The sequence below is a fragment of the Agelaius phoeniceus genome, chromosome 1 (genome assembly GCF_051311805.1).
Source record: "Agelaius phoeniceus isolate bAgePho1 chromosome 1, bAgePho1.hap1, whole genome shotgun sequence".
In the NCBI taxonomy this organism is placed as follows: domain Eukaryota; kingdom Metazoa; phylum Chordata; class Aves; order Passeriformes; family Icteridae; genus Agelaius; species Agelaius phoeniceus.
In genome coordinates this window covers 108,448,559-108,469,228 of record NC_135265.1, presented here as the reverse complement: position 1 = coordinate 108,469,228, position 20,670 = coordinate 108,448,559, and the positions used below count along the sequence as shown (strand labels likewise).

General features: G+C 42.3%; 1 protein-coding gene across 15 annotated transcripts in view; it reads left to right on the top strand.

The window, feature by feature from the left end:
* KCTD1 (potassium channel tetramerization domain containing 1) overlaps positions 1 to 20,670 on the top strand; it is a 101,388-nt gene that overhangs the window by 42,217 nt on the left and 38,501 nt on the right. The window contains exons 4-6 of one of the 15 annotated variants that reach the window (XR_013184009.1): positions 18,691 to 18,842; positions 19,639 to 19,800; positions 19,899 to 20,147. The exons of 10 other annotated variants lie outside the window; for them this stretch is intronic. Coding sequence is in view for 3 of the 5 variants with exons in the window: in XM_077185041.1 (XP_077041156.1) it covers positions 18,691 to 18,828 (138 nt within the window). In the remaining 2 variants the exon portion in view is untranslated. Of the gene's footprint in view, positions 1 to 18,587; positions 18,843 to 19,638; positions 20,148 to 20,670 lie in introns of those variants that run through there. 4 more of the 15 variants (XR_013184010.1, XM_077185041.1, XM_077185046.1 and 1 more) reach the window with 4 other exon arrangements.

The following is a 20,670-nucleotide window of genomic DNA, read 5'->3' as shown; positions in this document are numbered from 1 at the left end:
CTGAGCTAGCACCTCCTTGAGACTTCTGACTTGCTTCAAATCCTAGCCTGAGTGTTCTGATGTGGTTTGCAGTGTTCTTGGTACTTAAAATAGGTCATGTAGTCTGGATATAATGCATTAGTGTGTGACTTCTGGAGAGAGGTAATCACTTCTCTTCAAACAGTGTCACCAGCTGTAGGAAACAAGTCCTTCCCCAAGGTGGACACGGGAGATGAGGACTGAGTGGAGCTTTTTTGGTAGTGGGGATAGCTCGTGGTGGAAGGGAGGTTGTTTGGTAGGTGCTGTTCAGGTAACACAGGCTGGACCATTTGTCTGTGTAAAGGGAAGAGAGCAGAAAACTCCTTACAGGAGGCAAGGTGTGAAGCTGAATTTTGGCTTTCCTTTTTCTGCTTCCTTATCCAAAAAGTCTTGTGGAGGTGCTGGGGTGATTTCTGAGCTGAGCTTAACTCTACCACAGTGTTCACTTCTCACTCTCCTCCTCAAAGTCTCTTGGGACCAGGACCAGGTTTGATGATGCTGTTGTTCGTTTTAGTTTGGCTTTTGATATCAGGAGTGAGAGGAAGAGGAACCTGTGTAGTTGAGACTCTTCTGCATGGTAGTGCTAATGAAGGAGCCACAGCTCTCAGGCTCCCCTACAAATTGGCACCTGTGTGTACTCTGTTAGTACTTCTGTGTCAGCCTGTCAGAAATGTAATGCATAAATTCCTAAAACACCTTCTTTTAAGCCTTTCGTGTGTGCGTGTGTCTGCTTATGTTTATTCAAAATTAGAGATTGCTGGAAAAATTTCAAGAGTGATTTCTCAACACCCTTCAGCTGAATCCTGAGCTTTTACTCACCACAGTGATATTTTTAGCTGCTTCTTCTGCTGCTGTTGATTTTTCTCTGTAGGTTCTAGGAGGCTTCAAAAGTGGCAGAGGGAGGTCGGTCTGCAGTAAGGGCAGTATCCAGTGTCTGATGCCTTGGCTTTGAGTCATTCAAGTCCAGTTTGGTCATACTGAGCCCTTACTGTGATGCAGGGTGGCAAGGATGGGGAGCTTGTCCTCACCTTGCTGGTGAGAGCTCTTGTTTCATGGGTGCTGATGTGTCTGCAGTGCACACCAAGGGACAGCATTGAAACTCTTGGGCTCAGTAGCACCAGTGGTTAATTATTGAGCATCCTCTGGTTGGAAGCTGCCCTGGAGAAATAGCAGCAGAAGCGTGTGGTGTGTCTGGCCAGTGTGGGGGTGGGAGCGTGGGTGTGCGGGTTTAGCATGAAAGAGAAGGGGAAATCCGCTCATGTTGCCATCCTCGCTTCATTTCTATTGGGGATGGCTTGAGACTCTTCTTGATCTTTTGTCTGAAATATGGGGAAGAGGAGAAAGCAAGGGAGATGAAGTTGACTTAAATAGCTTCCTTCCTTCCTTCTTAACAAGGGCTAGCTGTTTCACCTGTGACATGCCTGATAAATTCTTTCCCTTGTATTGAAATCGCCCCATTCAGAAGAATGTGAGTCTTCTGAAGTGCTGTAATTAACCCATCTAGTTTTGATGCCAAATTGGGAGGACCTAGCTGAGAGTTGGGTTGACAAGTTGGAAAGTGTAAATGGGAGCACAGATGTCCTAACAGAATCCTATGGCTGTAGTACAAACTGTTTGAAATTCAGATAAAGAGGGAGCCTGCTTCAACTGATTGCCTTTTTGAGGGTTTCCCTGTGTTTCTAATGATTTTGTAACTAGCAGCACTGGCTAGTCACAAAAAAAGTTTGCATGCTATTCCTCCTTATCTCAGATATGACAGTGATGCTGGCTGTTTGTGGTGATGCTTTTTGTAGGTTTTTATCAAGTTGATCAGTACTAGTTTCCATCTTGAGTTTAGGAAATGTCTTTCTTGCCATGATACACTAGTTTCTGCAAGCTCTCCTAGATTGTTGCCATACCGGATTCACATTTTGCTCAAGTTCTTAAGGGATTCTTAATGCTTTTTAAGGGATGGGGGAAATAATAAGATGCTCTAAGCTTGTGCAGTTTGACTGATCAGCAGTTCAGAATGACCTGTTGAGCTTTTTGGTTTATTTTCTCTTGTCTCTTAATTTAGTAATGCTGAAGTATGTATCTTGCTGATTATCTCTTTGAAAATACAGTTTCATGGGGAAAAAAACCAAAACACTTTCTCTGAAAACACACACTATCAGTGACTGACTGACTTAGGAGGGGAAAAGTAATTGTTCTTTGAGGAAGAACAGATAAGGCAAATCTTTGTGGTCCATGAAACCATGTGAGGAAAACTTAAGTTCTCTAGAACTGACTGGATCTGGTAAGAATATGATTATGATTTTTTTTTTCCCCAGCACAAACACTTGAAAAAGTCATATTCCTAAGCAAGGATGGCAATGCAAAATTCCTCAGTCTTTGAATCTGCTTTTTTTCCTCCTCAAGTGCTGTTTGAAAATAAAATAGGCAGAATGGGACTAACGTGGGTTTGGTGTCAGCCTCAAATTGCTGCAAAATCGGCTTTCTGAAGCTGCTGCCAATCCAGAGCAGTATGTGTAACACAGTTACAGTTTGATTTTTGAAAAGCAAAAATAACTTCTATGTCCTTTCAGAACTTTGTAGCTTTGCCTTCCTTTTGGGGTATTTGACACACTTTCAAAGTAACCTTATTACTGGTTTTATCTCTTAGAAGTCTTTGTAAGTTACCTTTTCCGTGAGACTTTTCGTGTGTTACTTTTGAAATGCACTCGAATACAAATTTTTTTTTGTTGTTTCCACTGAAAGTACTCTAAGATACAAGCTGTTCTGTTCAGGTTTAGGCATTGGAAAGTATCAAAAGTGAGGAATTTTAAAAAAGCTAAGGAAAATAATGTTTATTCAAACTAGAAAGTACAAATGTGTCAAAATGGGCACAGCATGTAGAATGTACAGTGACTCAATACTAAATATAGTATTAGTTGAGTTGCTAATGCATTGTATTGATGTATGGAAGTAGCACTACACTACTGTGTAACTGGCAAAATTATTCCCATGGTACAGAGGAGGATAATTCAAGACTTCAGAGTTTATTGTGGTAATTCATTAAGAAAAGATCTCTCCTTCTTGTGCTAAAGTAGAATTTTAACCACTCAGTTTTTCTCAGTCTCAGTATATTCACTTCCAGACTGCCAGTGGATATAATCAGGATCATGAATGTAATAGTAGGCTAGATTTGCAGTACAGGATAATGATATGGTAGTAACTGTGATTGCCATGTAAATATTCAGAAGCTTGTGTATGTTGTTTTAATCGGTGAGAGATACAAAGGCATCAGGTCAAATCTGTATCTTTCCAGGAAAAAAATATAATAGATGAGATTTTTTTTTTCTTTTTTTTTTTAAATATAGAAGGCTCATGTCCAAATTTTTGCTAAAACAGCAAAACACACTCCTCCTCTTCCTGCTTGGTAACTCAGCTGACTATTTTAACTTATTAAGGCATTTTTATTTCTGTAAAGTGCTGGACTGATTTGACTGGACACTTCTTTTGCTAGGGGCTTGTGATCTTACCAACCTAGTTGCTGTGAAATGCTCTGGTGTGGTGGCATTGTTCTGTGTAGATTACCAGCAGCAGAGCTGCCAGAGCTACCCAGCTCCCCTAACCCTGTCAGCAGCTGCCCCTGGCCTGGCACAGGGGCTGGCAGTGCCCTCCATGGCCTGTCCCTCCTGCAGGGAGCTGGTTCAGGCTCCAGCCACAGGAGCTCTGCCTCTGGAGCAGTGGCTCAGGGTTCTGTAGGTCTTCTCAGGCTCTCCTCCCAAAAAGGGAACTAATGCTAGAAGGAAAAATTAAATATCTTCCCCCTCACCCCAATCTTTGTAAAAAAGCTCCAAAAAAAGCCCCACCCTGAAAAGCTTTCATTGTCTTTAGCATTAATGATAGTGGTCTGAAAGAGCTGTTATTTATTTTATCTGAAGGGATTAGATTTTAGAAGGGAAAGGAGCCTTCCAACCTATCAGGAGGCCAGAAAGGTTAAATAACTGAGTAGCAGGATTTTGAAGGCAGAGCATGATTACTTTGTGAGAAGAAAGAGATGGAAGTAATAGGTTGAAATGGAAAATAAGGAGAGGAAAGGTAGGGTGAGATTACCTTACCAACTATCTTGCTGCAGCATATCATTTGGGGAACTAGATTAACTTCTGTATGCCAGTGTGCTTCTCCTGGATTAGTTAATGGATTCAGGGATCAAAAAATAATATCTCTGTTTGGAGAGGGGTAAAATTGGAGGAAGAAATTAGGTGGGAAAACATCCTTCTTTCCTAATGCTAAATAACAAATTTAGTAGGTGCACTGAAACAAAATCTGATCAAGGAAAAGGTGGACCCAGAGAGATGGCAAAGAAGAACTATGCATATTTTTCTTTAAAGTAGAAAAGCTAGAGGAAAATATAAAAGAACAATTAAGGGGCAAAGAGGGAAATCTGAGTTTTCTTCAACTTTAGAGTGAGTTAAAAAAAAGTGAGTGGGACTTAAATGAAGTGTGTTGTATTATTACCCCTTAGGGGAACTAAAATCTAAAGGGTTTTTTTCCTTAACCTTCAAAAATGTGATATTTAAATCTTGGTTTCCTGTAGAGTTTTGTATTGGAGTAAGCCTTGGTTCTTGGGTATGTATTCTGAAAGAAATCTGCTGTCAGCACGGTGGTAAAATGGCCTGTAAGCATTGTGTTTGGTTTTATGCCTAATGGACAATAAAGTAGTTTCCTCAAGCTACTTGAAATACTCCTTGTAAACTAAAGTGTCCGGATCAATTTCTCATTCACATCTTATTAAAGCTCACTGAGGAAGTTGGGAAAGCATGGTTTTGATCAGAGCACTGTTGAAGCTAGTCATAAACTCTCTTAATCCTTAAGCTACTTCATAAAATTCCTGAGAAGAACCCTGGTGGGTTCCTGCTTTCAAAGACAGCTTCATCCCACCTGGATGAAGCCAAGCAGGGAGAGCAGCTCCACTCTCTGGTGGGAGGGCACCCAGGAAGTGAATGGGGTCAAGGGGAGACAATTGGAGTGTCTTGTTTTTCCCATGTTTATCTGACTCACAGTTTCCTAGTGGAATACTAGGATTGTTGAATTATTTGCATGAATAGCTGTCTGCATCCAAAGTGACTTATGCATGCTAGTCTATTCTCTGTATGTTAATGCCTGAATTTCTCTTGTGCAGTCAGTTCATGTTACATGACAACCTTTAATGCCTCGGTGGTGTGCTTGATCAAAACACTTTTTTTTTTTTTTCCCCCTAAGGAAACACATGGTGTCACAGCTCTGAGAAGTCAGGAATTTCTTGTTGGTAGGTAGATGGCTGGGTGCTAGCTTTCAGCATCACATTCTTGAGAAGAAGTTAAGCTGCTATCATACTGTACTCCACTTTTTTCATAAATATATTTTAAACTTTTATGATCTCTTCTATCAAGTTTCTGCCTATGCATCTGCATGAGTAGGAGGCTCAAATCAATATTTACAGGGTCTGCTTTCATGCTTTATATATGCAGCTATATCAAGATACATGATCGTGCATTTTATAAGAAACTTATTCAAGGGGAAGTGTTCATCTGATCAGCAATATCTGCTTTTTTAACAATGATAGGAGGATGCTTTGAGCACAGTTGTATAAGGAATGTGCTTTGGAGAAACTGTCAAATATGCTGGCCATTTTGTGACTTGAAAATTGTGTTTAACTATGGAGAAAAGTGGCCACCACAACATCAAGGCTCCCTGGAGCAGCAAGTGTGCTGCCTGCATGCCAGTGGGACAGTGCCACCAAAGTAAGTCGTGTTTCAAGACACAGGAAATGACAATGTTGGGGATGCTGTACCAGCAAATGGAAGGCTGTAAGCAGGATACAGGATAGATGGCAGAGATGTTATTCTGGCTGCACTAGTGAAAGAGTCAGAAAAAGGGGGCGTGGGGGAAAAGGTCCCCATCTGTAAAAATGGAAAGTGTGTTAGCTGTTCCTAAAGCACATTTTTTGGTGACTTGTGAGAAAATTAGCAGTCTCAGCCTGGGTCTTAGTGTGCAAGTATCCTTGCATGTTGGTTGTCATGAGCTCATGCTGGTTGTGCCTGCTGTTGGCAGCCTGGGTGGTGAAGAGTTGCTCTTGCCCCAGAGGTGAGCTCCTGACTGGCAGGACAGGGTGACAGCCACGAGAGAAAACTTGCTCTGCCAGTGGTGCACTTTTTGCCTGGGTGGTCTGCTAGGCTGTTGATGTGATGTTACCTCAAAGCAGCAGACTCCTATACCAATTTCAGTGGAAAAACAAGACTAATGGCCAAATTTCTACACTCTGTCTTTCACTAATTGTGACAAATAGCAGTTTGCTTCTCCATCCTCCTGGCTTCACCATCTTTTTCATATAACTCACTGACTTTTACTTATGTCATCTTGTCTCTAATAATTTTTTAATGAAGCAGACAATTATATTTTATTTTATCTTGTGTGAGCTGCTTCTCATCATTTATTCTTGTTTCCCTCCACTCCATTTCCACTCCAGGAAAAAAAAAATTTCCAGTGAAGAAGGGCTGGATGTGTGTCATTCAAGCACTATTGCAAATGGCCCTACAGATTTGCTTGCATACCCTATTTTCTCACCTTGAATACATGCAAGGAGGGTCATATGGGGCCCGTCCCCATTCCCCATCCCCACATCAGTGACCAAGAGCAGATGTCTGTAGAAGAGAACAGAAATGGAACAGATAGGTGATGCTTTTCATGTGGGTGTTATAAAGATGTTTGCCACTTCTCCCTCTGAGGTGTGACATGTCAGAAGCACATTAACCATTAAGAAGCAGATATTAACAGAGTCACATTGGGCCTGTGGGATGTATGGACTCCTTTACCTTTTCCTCTCCAACTGTTTTGATGGGAATGTTGATTACAGACAAGGTAAACTTGTTTGTACTTCATTTATTAATAACAAACTGTAAACTGCCCTGCCTCCCCTCCCCACAGGCAAGGCACTTGAGGAGATGCCAGGCAATTAAAGTACTTAAGACAGTAATTACAGTCAAATATACAACAAAAATAAAATCACTGCACATGATTTTTTTTATGCTTGGTTTTGTTCTATGCTTTTATTAAACCGCAATTCTTGCCTCACGATTGAACAGGAGTCTCTCAACTGGTAATACCAAAGTGTTTGACAAGCTTTCTTTGGTTCATCTGCCTATTTAGCAAACCCTTTGATCGTCTTCCTACTGAATTCATCACAGCTCAGATTCCTGCTTTTTAGATGTATCTTGCTATATAAAGCTGATGTACCTCTGAGCCTCAGTACCAATCAGTAGGGAGGTGATACCAATGCTATCTTGAAACTCTTCCTTTCTTACTTTTCTTGCTGGTTTTCTTATTGTATGAAGAGTAGCATCTCTAGTGGTAGTGATGCTTAGGAGGGGAAGGCCGAATTAAGCTGGGGTGTTCATTTGGCTTCAGATATTTGAATTGAACCTGATGCATTTTAAACTCCAGAAATAAGTGTCAACAGGTTTGATTTGTGAACCTCTTTACTGAGTTAGCATCCTGCAGTAGAGTGTGTAGGCCAGCTCAGTATTTTTAAGTGAAATTCTAAGGGACTTCAGCATTCCAGATAAAGTACACTTTAAAAAGACAGAAACTTAGCTGTAATGAGATCCAGCTGGTGTGCATAAACCTTTCACATTGTGTTACATAGTTAAGTTGGTAAGTAATGTATGGGGAGAAGTTCTGGTGGCTTATTCTTTTGTACTGGAGTTTTACGAAGCTGTATAAATGCTGTAAGTATTTAATGGGGGAAATGCAGGATTAAAAGCAAACAGCTGATGATGTATGCTACAGAAATGTCATAGAGCAAATGTGTAGTAGTATCCTTTCAGTAAATATGAGATGACTGAAACTTGACTTATGTTAAAATAGCTCTCATAAGAATAATTTCTAATTGATTGGTTTTATTAATGTGACTATTGCAGATTATGCTGGATGGCATCAGAGTGTAGATCTTCTCTGAGTAATGTTTTGACTGGTCTTTTTATTCAGTAAAATCTACATTGCTGTGGTATTCAAAGCAGAGGCCAGGCTCATGGGCTCCTTACCTGTTCTCCTTTTAACAAACTGTAATTACAGAAACATAAACTACATCTTCATTTACTTCAATGGTAAGAGCATGGGAGAAGAATGTGGGAAGGCATTCTTTGTGCTGCCATCAATTTACTTGCCTATCCTGCAGTTGTTTCATAAACATCCTAGAAAGCTCCTGAAAATACCGAATGTGGAATGTGCCAAAAGTGGTTAAAATGCAAAACTTTGTCCTCTGACAGACAAGCCCTGGCAAATCTTAGCTTGATATTGCTGCCCTCGGCTGCCCTCCTCCTTTGTGGAAGGCTTTTGCTCCCTTGTGGAGTCAGCAAAAGGAACTGTGTGCCTGCATTTCAGCAGCTACAACAAACCTCAGTTGAGGGATTCAGGTTTTTTGGGTGCTATCACTGTCACTGGTAACTTGAGTTGCCACGTTTATTCTGTGAACTGGAGCAGAGGAGGCAGGGTCATGTAGTCTGTTTTGCCAGCTGTGCTATGGGGGTGGTAGCCCTGGGGAGAGGAGTGGTTAAAAAAGAGTTGTCCGAAATTGCACAGCTATTTGCTGCATGATGATGTCTGAGCCCTCAGCTATCCTCATTTAAAGGCAATGGTCAGGGAGGTATCATAACATATTTAAAGCTTAGATAGCTGCTCTTAGAAGAGTATAATTTACAATAATTGCCACTTTTAATAATGAACTGATCTATTTGAGATGGCTCAATGCCCACTAAACAGTTAAAATGACAACCTAATTTTAAGATGCTGTTACCAATGTAGGTATATTGACCTCAAGCCGTTCAGAGGAATATTGTGGGGTGATTTTTCTATAGCAAAGGTATATTATGCTTAGGCACCCTTCTCCAAAAGGGAAGCTGAACTTAAAACTGGAAATAAATCTTCACTTTCTCAAGATTTATTCAATGAAAGGTGAAAGGAACATTCAGAACATGAGTGAATAATAAAAATCTTCTGGTTATGTGGGTTTGTATGTTCTTGTAAATCAGTCAGCAAGTTCCCAGTCATGACAACCACGTCCCACACTCTGACATTGCAGCCACCGCAAAACTCAAGAGAGGGATGTAATCAACCCCTAATAAAAGTGGCGAACCAAACAAGCAGCATTAAAAAAACCAAGGTGCTGTCTTCCAGATTTCTGACTTATTTTTTTGCAGGCTGTCAGCATGCCAGCAGACTCTTTAAACCCTCCCCCCTTTCCTCTGTGGGTCTCCACCTTGCCTCTTTCTGCTTGGTAAAGAAACAAGCAAAAATCCCATAATGGGACTTGATGCAGGGAAAAGAGGCTGAAGACCTTTAATAGCTTATACATAAGGATTTGACATGGCTCAATGTTTTGTGATCTTTGCCTTTAAGGAAATGCTCATGTAAAATATGGAAAAAAATAGGTTGAAAGACAAGGCAGTGATAATGAATGCTCCTCTGTTTCTCTCACTGCCCTGGGGGCTGAGATCCCCACTGCTCCTGGTGAAGCCAGCATGAGGAGTTGGGCTGCACTGCTGGGCATTAGCCCTGCCTCAGGATTTCCAGCACGGGTGAGCTCTGGCCATGCTGCACCATGCCACCCAGATGTCCTGGGTTAAAAAATGAGGATAAAAGAAGCCTTACTGCTCAGCAGCCTTGGATCACTTGGCAGGGCTGTGCTTCTTCCAGCTTCTCACAGCGTGCAGGACCTGTGAATAGCCAGCAGACCTGCTGAAGCACTGGGAGCAGTGGCTGAAGGTGCTGCTAGGGATGACTGTGTACCCAACACCTTGTGTGCTTCTCCTGTGTGCATTGGCCTCCCTGGAAGTGAGACGTGAGCTTGCTTCAACCTCGGAATGGCTGATTCCAGTGCTCTGCCAGCCTCTGGCCAAAAGCTGGCCTGAGCCGACCCTGCCTGGCTTGAGGTCTGGTGGGATCGCAGTGCAGTGGGAATAAGAGGCACTTTGTTCTCCATCGTAGATACACTGTGATTAAACTTGGTAGTCATGAGGCCAGATTTACTGCTGTGCTCTCCCTGTTCTGCATTGCACAACAGCACAAACGCCCAGAGAGCGAGCAAATTTGATCCGTGTTTCCTAAGGATTGTGAAATTCTCCTTCTGTACAAATTTGCTGGCTGAATTTAAAGCGTGATTTATAAAAAGGGCCTTTCCTCTTAGAGTAAATGTGATTGCCCTTTCTGTAGGGCTGAAAGATAAATGTTCTTAGTCTTCAAGGGAACTTTTTTGGCATGCTATCCTTAACAAGATTTTGGCTCATCTTCCCTGCTGCACACTTTACTAACTTAAAGCTATTTAACTGACATGCAAAAGAAAAATATTGTTTCTTCAGCATTTGGACTTGATGATGGTATACAAGAAATGCAGAGTAAGGCAGGCATTTGTTTTGGACTGTTCAGAGGCTTTTAAAAATCCTCCAGTCTGCTGTGGTCCTTAATTTTGGTCAGTTTCCTCTGACTGCCATTGCAAGTAGACTTTCTGTTGCTAATCTGCTGCCTGAAATACTCTTTGTTCAGGAAAGCAAGTCTCTTTCTGTTGTAATCAGGGCTAGGAATTCAGCTTCAGGGTCACTCTTTGTGCTGTAGAGTTCACTGACCATGTTTTGCTTCTGGCAGTCCTAGCTTTGGCCCCTTTACACAGATCAATGCCAGGCTAACCCCATTTATTACTACTACTGAATCAAAACTCTGCTTCTCCTATTTAATTTAGCTCAAAATAGATGTAATGCAAACAAGCGTCAGCATGGAAAATGGGGGAGAAGAAAAAACCATACTCAGGGTTTTTTTGAATTAAATACATACTAAATGGTGTCAGGCTGAAAGTGGGAAGAATTATTTGGCATTGTATCATTAGAACCTTTCTAAAAATCAATCATCATCATTGATTCTAATTTGCATATGAGTATTAGAGTTTGTCTGCTTATCTTCCATTCCTTTGTTGTGTTTAAAACCATTTATAATGTAACTGTTACTGCTTAAGCTCAGCCATGCATTCACATTTCTCCTGGGTTTCTCAGTCCTAGATGAACCTCCTGGCTTGCTTCACTGTGCCCTCACGAGGTGAAGCTCCATCCTTATTCCTGGATTCCACAGTGTCAGCATCATAGAAACTTCCAGACTTGCTTCTGGTCGAGTGAGGCTGCTGTTGGCAGGACTGTGTTATTCTCGGTGAAGCCGCTTGATGCTGAGCACTTTGTAAGGCTCATCACTGGGAGATGGGTTAAGAGGTTTTGTTGAAGCAAGCATGTGGCTTGACTCCTGTGGCTATCAAACCCTGTGAGTCTGATATAATTTTTTTCTGTGTCTGTGGCACACCTCAGTGTGAGAAAGTGTTGGGCACCTCAGGACTTACTTGAATTTTAGATGACAAGATCTTCATGGCATGGTTGGCATCCAGCCATCTTTCCTGGCCAGGGCTGGAGTTAGGAATTCCACTTGCCACACCTCATTCCATGCTGCTTTTCAAATATGTGGAATAAGGCACACACATACCCTCACCTGTTGTTGATTTCTGGATTGAAGTTCTGTTCGTTGTGCAAGGCAGTGTGGGTGGAAATCATGAGGTCTGTTTTTAATGCTGAAAAACAAAATCTAGCCATTCATCCTTCCACTCTAGCTCCTTTCCCCACGGATAAACCTCTCCTCAAGCTATTCCCTTTTGGTTCTTCAACTCTAAGATGGTGTTCATCAGAAATCAAGTGTCTAGTTTGCTGTATTTGTAATGGGATGGAAGATAGCTGAGACAATCTACAACTTTAGGATTGTTACTGAAGTTAAGTTCTCTTATGCTCTACTGGGTGATCACCACAAGACTCCTGAAACCCTTCCTGTTTGTTTCAAATGCTCCTTTATTTCTGACATTACAAATCTTCTGTTCTTGAAGCCAGGCTTCTCAAATATTTTTTCTGGAGGAGAGACCTATGAACTGAAATGTTTGGCATTTGGGAGGAGTTTGCTTTTGGTTTTATTTTTTCTCCCCCACTCTTGGCAATTTAACGCCTTCTCCTTCTTCTGTCTGCTCTTTCCTTTTCCTAGAAGGGCTTTGTTGTTTCAAAAGGGGATTCTTTGGTTTCCCACTCCCAACATGTGCTTCTGTCTCTGTTGCACTCTGTCCTTACCCTTTTCAGGAAAGCTAGTGCTTCAGCCTCTGCTTTCCTTCTTTTCCACACCAGGGAGAGAGCTGATGGTTTCCTCCACTGCTCCTGAGTGGGAGGCTAGCAAGAAGTGAGACCCAAGCTGTAAGACCTTCCTGATGTTTCCCTCAAATTTACCTGGTTCCAGACAAAATCCTTTGCAGTTATCTCCCATACTTTATCTGAGATTGGTTTTTTAAAGACTCTGGATGTGTTGCCATGTACAGTTGTCCCTGTCAACTTTTCCTCTTGTGAATGTTTCTTCCACTTTTCAGGTCCCTATTGCAATGTGGTCGGTTTCTTGCAAATGGTTTTAAAAAATTATTTCATCATAGTTGATGGTTTTCTGCACCTGACCCCTTTCATACTTTTGATACTCAAAACTGTTCTTTTAATTATTTTTTTTTAATCTTTTTTGTCCCCAATCTTTTAGTCTTCATCCTTCTTTAAGGTTGTTTTTTCTGTATTGCAGAAGATAGGTTCAAAACTCTGTTTCGTCCTAGAGAGGCCCCTGATCAGCATGGTCTTACTGGTTATTACCACTCAAAATATTCAGTGAGTTTCTTTCCTCTAGCTTTGGTTAAATGAAGTCTTCCCCTGCTTCCCTACAAACACAACAAAAGATTTCTTCACCTATTATTCTGAATGAGGGTAAGTTAATCTAAAACTTACTGCCTCAACAGCAGTTTAAGTGAGCTGAGCTGAGCCTTTTGGCCGCTGCCAGCTTCTCTGAGAGCCCTGTAACAGGGCAGCCTGACAGAAGAGACATTTATTTCATAGACAAATGCCTGTTGCCCCTTGGTGGCTGGTCCAGCTGTGGCAAGTGACAGCCTATGTCCAGGGTTGTCTCACTTAACTTCTGTGTGTTTTGAAAATAATGTATCTTTATTATGTTTATCTTTTGTTTTCTTGGTGAAGCTGCTGTTTGCTGGTTTAAGTTTGAGATGTCCCTTGGAATCATCAAAGGATGTGAATCTTCTCTGTGCAATGACATAGATAGGGGGACTATTGGTGTATGCCAATGTGTTTTTATTTTCAGTTTTATTGACATGTCTTGTACATTAGAGGCAATAAAAGCTAGTAGCTAGAGAAAACAAGACAGACATTTATCTTTGATTGATCAGCATGGGTTTTGCTGCTTCTTTAAACATTTTCAGGTCCTTTTGCTGCCCAGCCACTGACGTTTTGTGTTTTAGTAATGACCAGAGAGGTATTAGCACAGATTTAGAAGCAGGCTATGCCATCCAAAGGAGTGCATATTGTATATAACATAGATTTCATCCACTCTTCTGAGGTTGTATGCATGGTCTGATTTGGTGTTGGATCAAGTAAAAGCCTTTTAATATAAAATTAAGAGTTTGCCGAGCTATTTAGCAGAGACTGTTTGTCCACAACCAAATAGTGGATTGCTGCTTCATGAAGTTGGCAGAGGCAATGATGGCTGCTGTTAGCATATAGCACAGGGTTATATAGATTTGGGGTTAATCACCCCTGTGGGTAAAAAATGCTAAAATTAGCTGCCAAATGGATGTTTTTATCATATAAGCTACAAGGACTACTTGGGGAAATCCCTACGGGTCTGAAAACAATAACCAAAATTGTATTTCTTAGCCATGGATCTTAGAGTATCTTTTACATATAATGGAATCAAATGAACCAGATCTAAAATATGCTTTGTTCATGTGCCATATGGTCGTTGTGTTGCCAAGCACTCTTTTTGCCTGCCAGAGCAGACTCCTGTGTTCTCCTTTCCTTGAATCCTGCCCTTCACACTAAAAAAACAGAATTGCTGCTTGACCCTCATAGGGAATGGTGGGCATATGACTTTCTCTGTTCCTCCCTGAATACATTTTCAGCATTTAAGAAAACTCCAAACACCAGAAAAGAGGCAAAGTGAAATAAAAAACCTTCATGTGATACTGCATTGAAGGAGCCTTTTGAATTTACTCACAGCTGTATTTAGCTTAGTTTGGGACTTCAGCATCTCCCTACCAGCCATCCAGAAACATACCTGCTTCTGTAAGGGATTTAAAATCCAAAGGTGGACAGATTTTAGAGTAGGGCGGGGATAGAGAAGTGTCTGGGTCACCAATGGGTTTGAGTGCAGGTTTCATGTGCCACGTGCATAGCCCATTCCCAGAGCTCTGGGGAGAAGCCCCCATTGCTGAGTGCTGCCTCTTGCATATTTTTAGCAGGGGGCTGTTTCCTGCCCCCATACAGTGACACCCTTCTGGTGTTATGCTGCCTGTCCCAAGGTATTAAGTAACCCACAGGCATTTTGAAATAGTTAATCATAATATGATTTCTCTCACGATAATGTTTGGGGTTTTTCATTCTCCTGCTTGTTATGAAATCTGTAGGCTGATAATTTTAATGGGAGTTACAAGAGGAGAGGAAAAATTCCCAGCAAGCCCTGGAAAAGCATGGGAGAGGAGGGTAAACGCTCCCTATTGCAGTCCATCCTGACAAGAACTTCCAAAAAGCCTGTCATCTCAGTCAGTTCAACTCTCACCCTTTCCTTGCACTGTTCTCCCTCTTGGCAGTCCCTGTCCCTCTAGTGGGGTTTTGATAAATTATCATTTTAGTGAGACTGGGGCGTTGCTTTGCTAAGTTCAGCTTCAGAGACTTGTTGGAAGGGGAGTAGATGAAAAAGCAAGAAAGAAAACTGAGTGACACAGGGGTCCTGAAGGTCAGGGTTTTTTCCTCATGGTGTTTCATTGATCCCAGAGTGAGGAATGTATAATTTAATATTACAATTTCACACCTTATTTCTAATGCTCTATGAGACTGAGCTGTGATTTTCAAAATTGTGGTTCTGTTTACATCTTTATAATAAATTAGATAATTACAAATGTGTGGCTTCAAAGCACTTTTTCCTGCAGTCAGGTTATAGATGAAGCTATCTGTTTTACTGGCTACTGCCATAATTACCAAATGGACTCAATGTCTTCAAAATTGCAATTCCAGCTGAGAATATTTTATTACTAGTTGCTTCAAGAAACATCTGGAGAGTGCTTAAAGCTCTTGCGTCTTACAGCATTTCAAAGATGTGGTTTTATCAGATCCTTCTATTTTGTCCCTTACCTTTTCCTCCTAATATGGCCAGGAGACCTTAATAAAGACTTTCTTGTATTTTTCTTAAGCGTGGTAAAAGTAATTCTAGATACAAAATTCTTCAGATAGTACACAGGTGGGGGTGGTTTTTTGTTTTCATGTTCAGTCTGAAGTAGATATCTTCTCTAGATGGGTCAGTGCTATTTCTTTCTGCTCCTAGGCAAATTAATAAACCAAATTTAAAAGTGCAAAGGAAAGCAGGCGGCTGGCTGATTCAAAGGGAGAGGCTATGTTTTTCATCACCACCCTTTCAAAGCCTCTCTGAATCAAAAGAACCATTGGATTGCGAAGGCAAGACCTATGCCACACCAGAAGCTCCCAGTTCAGCAATTTTCCCAGGGTAAAATTATAACTCATGTTTCCTCAGCACAGGCTGTAACTGGCAGCGTTCCTTCTACTTCTAAGGGTGAAATCGCTGGGGGGAGAACAGACATCTAATGTGCCTCTGGAAGTTTTACAATGGGTGTTAGCCTCCCTTTGTGGAAAGGTAGATGTTCTTCTGGAACATACCCAAGGGCAGGTGCTATTCAAACTGGAGTGTAAACTGACTTCAAATAAGGCAGTACAGGCTTCTTTTTGTTCAGTTTGTGAGTCAAATCTAAAGAAGAAAAACCCATTTCTCAAATTCTGACAATTCATGACAATCTTCCAGTTATCCCACTGAAGTCTACATTTTTATGGGTCTTTGAAATCTTCAGATACGACTGCAATTCAAGACATTAATCTTTATTCATGTACTGCTGATAGGATCTTACCTTGCAAACAAAACAGATTTTAACAATGCTTGTTTTTTAGTGTTACTTCTCACCAGAGATTATTGGACAGATAGCAAATTTGGTCCAAGAAGACGTAACCACTTGGTTTCTTTCCCACTCAAATCTTAGCACCATTTGTGAGGATTTGTTTGACTTTGCATTCAAATACACCAGCATGGTTCTGGCAGAGAGAAGTCCTTTCCTTCTAAACCCAGGAGGGAGTGTTTGTTGTTGTTTCTCCCTTTTCCTGATGTGAAGACTCTTGCAAAATATGTGTAGAGTGCCTGCTAGAAGTGGATAAAAGGCAACAGCGCTTGAGTGAAAAGTCTGACTAAAAATTACATTATTAATAAATCTCAAGCTGCAAGCAGTCTACTTGGGAACAGTTGAAAGATGGATTCCAGTGTTCAGAGTTCCCCTGTTCATTCCCATAGCTGTTCCTGGCCCAAACCCCATGTAAGTGTGGTGAAGGTGGCTGTCACATTCCTGCCTTCAGTGGTGCAGGAGATGAGCTGGCAGATGCTGCATCCCTCTCAGAAGCACTGGGAGGTGTTGAGTGCTCTGTGCTGGGCTATTCCCTGGGACTGGGGAGAGCTGACTGAGTGGCTGTCTCTTGCAGGGAGGAGCTGTAGACTCTGAATGGAGCCCCAGAGCATTTATGTATGCTATCTGCAAAGTAGCTGGCATGGCAAACCTCTTGCAGCAGGGATGAAGTGGTCCTAGATATTTGGATCTATGCTTCTCACTGGAATGAGTGAAGCCTTGTATGGTGGGGAAGTAGTCTGTCATCTCTGCCCTTTGTAAAAGGTGGAGCTCCCTTTGTGTGTGCTTGCTTTCCTATGGAGTACAAATAAATTCACGTTTTCTCTGCTACCTGAGGTTTGATAGAGGTACGAGAAGAAAAGCGACCTATTTTCCAGGTTTAAAGGAAAGTAAATGAAACTGTCCTCAGGGCAGCAGAAGCAAAGACTTTAGTATCTAGCTGTAGTGTTGTGGGCAGGGCTGCCAGGCTGCTGAAGGCTCTTCAGACCTGGAAGCCTTTCCCAGGGACTGCTCATCTTTTAATAGTGTTTCCTTATTTTTTTTTTTTAAGTGTCCACAATGACTGCAATCATTCCGTGCTCAGACAAGGGAGCACTTCATGCTTACTGGCTTGTTTCTGCAGTATCTGATGGGATACTTGTCCCCTCTTGCAAGTGAGAATAAAGAAGTTTGAGTGAAGGTGACTGAAGCACTGCATTGTGTACACTACACTGCATTGTGTACCTCATGAAATATTTTGAACTGGTCATGTCCAGCTCAGGCGTTCCAGCTCAGGAGTTACACTTTCGTTTGGTCACTCCTAACTTGGTTTCATTGCTAATTTGGGTAGATGCTGGTGCAGAACAGACAAGCCCTTGGTGGAGCAAGTGGCCTGAAATGTCAGCTGTCCAGTCTGTCTGTATCATAGGACACCCTTAGCAACATCATGGCAAGTCTGTTACCTTTGGTCCCATGTCCTCCTGCATCTAAACACTGTGTCCTCCAGCATGGTTAGGGGATGTTTTTGCCTGCTGCATCCTGGGGTGAACACCCTGTGATTAGAGTGTCAGGTGGGCAGTGGTGTGCTGTGCACTTACTGGGAGCAGCTTTCAAATCCGGTTTTACTTGTAAATTAAATGGGCGCTTTTGCTGAGTGAGAATTGAATCGGCACCTCTAAGGCTGTAGAAGTTCTCCTTCCGTGGTGAAAGCCAAAGTGTTTGTGTTTGGAGGTAGTGAATCTGGGCTAGACCCCCAAGTTTCGTTTGTTTTTTTTTAATAATACACTGGGTTGGATGTATTCCAAAGATCCTGCTTCTGTTAGCGGCTTCAGTCAGATTCTGTGCTGGCCATGTTTGCCACTTGCTTGACCCAAGCACAGCAAGTGTGCACATCTGCCACCTCCTACAGAAGGGCTGTGCTTGACCCAAGGAAGAAATGGGTAGGCAGTGCAGAAGAACAGAGATGTAATAAATGACAACATTTGGGCTGACCTCAGCACTACTCACCCAAACAAGCAAGGGGCTGAGTTAATCTTCCATAAAGAGTGCAAACTTATATTTTGAGGGAGGTATTAAACTTTTGTCTGCAGTTTCGAGGCTTAGGGAGGTTTTCTGAGAACTTCTTAAGCACTTGAGAAGATATATCCTGTCTCTGTAAACCTTGCCAGGTTTTTGAACTCACCATTACTGTTGTACTGGTGTAGGCATAGGCCCTCATTTGACTTCTGCCATTATCCATGAATTCTTTTTCTCCACTTAAAGATTTTTCTTAAGGGCTCAATGACGAGTTTCTGATGAAAGTGTGGTTAGAGCTGTTCTGCTCCAGCTAGTTGTGTGCTATAGACTTGGCTCCTGAGCTCTGGAATTATCAAGGTGCCTCCAAGCTCTTGTCCAAGGGTGGTTTTTAACTGTCCTGCATCTCCAGGTAGGCAGCTTTCTCCACCAAGCACAAACAAATACCTCACTTCCTTCAGCCCTTTGCCTTGCATTTGGTTCTCTGCACCTGTGTCATTTATTCTAGGTCCTGGTCAGCTCTGAAATCCCAGCAAGGCTCATTTTCCCAAGGAAATGCCACCACATCACTCCAGCGTTTGCAGCACTTAGTGTGTGTATGTGCTCTGCAGTGCCAGCATCTCCAGGAGGAGAAGGCTGAAAGCAGCCAGAATTTGGGATGTGCTGCAAGGGACCCCCATCTTGAGGGGCCAGATCAGTGCTCCACTCCAGGGACAGTGACTCTGGGACAAGGAGAATGTACCAGTTAAAACTGTCCCATCAGGTAAGTGCTCCAGTCTCCACTGCTGTGGCCACTCTGGTGTGACCAGAGGTGTGTTTATCACCTTTGTAGGCTTGATCTGCATTTGGACTATTTCAGGATACAGAGAGGACAGCCCAATACTGTTCCTGACACCTTCAGGAAAGAGTTTCAGCCTAGGTTTTTGTTTCACAATGAACTATACCCCACACTCTGGCTATGAGGGACTGACCCTTCTGGGTATCTCTGTCCCCTCTCTCAAGTGGCCTTGTGACACCCACCTTTCTAAAGTGCATTGCTGCATGTATTTCTGCAAATAATACTGAGTGCCCCAAGCATGGCACTTGTGGTGTGAGGAGTGAGCAGCTGCTTGGCATAGTAGATCTTCTGCAATTCAGTGGCTCAGCATATCCAGAAAACCTTCCTGCTTTTCAAGCTCTCCATTGTATTTGACAGTCTTGCATAGGATAATTTGACCTTCTGTTGTATATTGACAGACATTCAGGGTTTAAAATGAAGCTTTAGAGATTTAGAATAATAAATCTAGCACTACTATTGAGTCTCAGTGGACCTGGTGTCTTAGCTTACTGTGGCATTGAATTGCAGCTGATTGTGTTTTGGGCCTGTTTCTCGTGTGACGCTCAAACACAATTGTTCTGGAGCTTTGTCTTATAATTCCTAATGTTCAGAGTCAGCAATCCTAAACCTTGCAGCTGTGAGAGAAAGGGCAGTTGTATTATATTGATGAAAGGCAAAACATGACAGTGCAATCGGCATATTTTTGCTGGGGAAAACAATGGGCTGTTTCTTTGTTTTGCAGGCCCAGTGGCAGCAGTAAAGCCCAACCATGTCCTCAGGGAGCTACCAACCATTGGTGTCAGGGTGAAGAAGCAGAAGCAAAGGATGGATGTGATTACATGTAAAGACTTTTTGACAAAGATCTGAGCAATTTCTTTGTGCCACTGGGCTCTTCAGAATGAAGGTGAAGAGAAAGTGCCATGATGGCATGCACACCTTGAGATCAAAATGCAGTTTGCATGCTCTGTGTGGGGCACTTGGTCATCTCTGACCACCTTGCAGGGCTCTGTCTGAGGGGTCAGCACAGTTGGTGTCATCTGTAGATGCTGAGTACCAGAGCCACAGCTAGAGAATTTGGTGTGAGGACATCACCAGCCCATAGAGGTACCCAGGATGGGATTTTCCCCTTCCAGAAACCTGGGTTTCTTGGACATGTAGCTTTGTATCTCTGCCTGCTTGCTATACCTTCCAGAAGCGCTGTTTGTACTATACTGATATTGTTTATGTTGAATAAATGCTTTCTCCAGCCTCTTTGTTGTGGCAACTCTTTTTGCTGAATTCAAAAAAAGGTGGGGGGGTACTTGTCCAAGCATTGTGGTGAGACCTGATGATGATTATTTTTTTAATCTTTAATGAAATGTTTGTTTTGAAAAAGTGCATCTTCAAAACGGGGACACTTGTGCAGGAGCCAAATCCAAGAGCGGTCCTAATGTTCCTGGTTTGGATGAAGTTCTCAAGCTGCACTTTCCCCCATCCCACAGGCACCCCAGAGCATCAGCCTGCTGTTTATTTCAGAGTGCAGGCACACAGATGTCCCTGACACTTGAGTGATTTCTGCTCTGTTCTGGAGGAGAAGGGATTTGACACCAGCTTCTGAAGTTTGTTTGCTTTTGGATTCATTCCCCATACAGTGGGATATATGTGTGCAGACTCTTCTGCTGGAGGTGGCTGATGTGGATGTGTTAACTGCTGTTTGCAGTTGTTCCTGGGCACCAAGCTTTTGTGAGGAGAAGCATCTGTCTCATGTCTCTCTGTGGTGTAAAAAGGATAATGA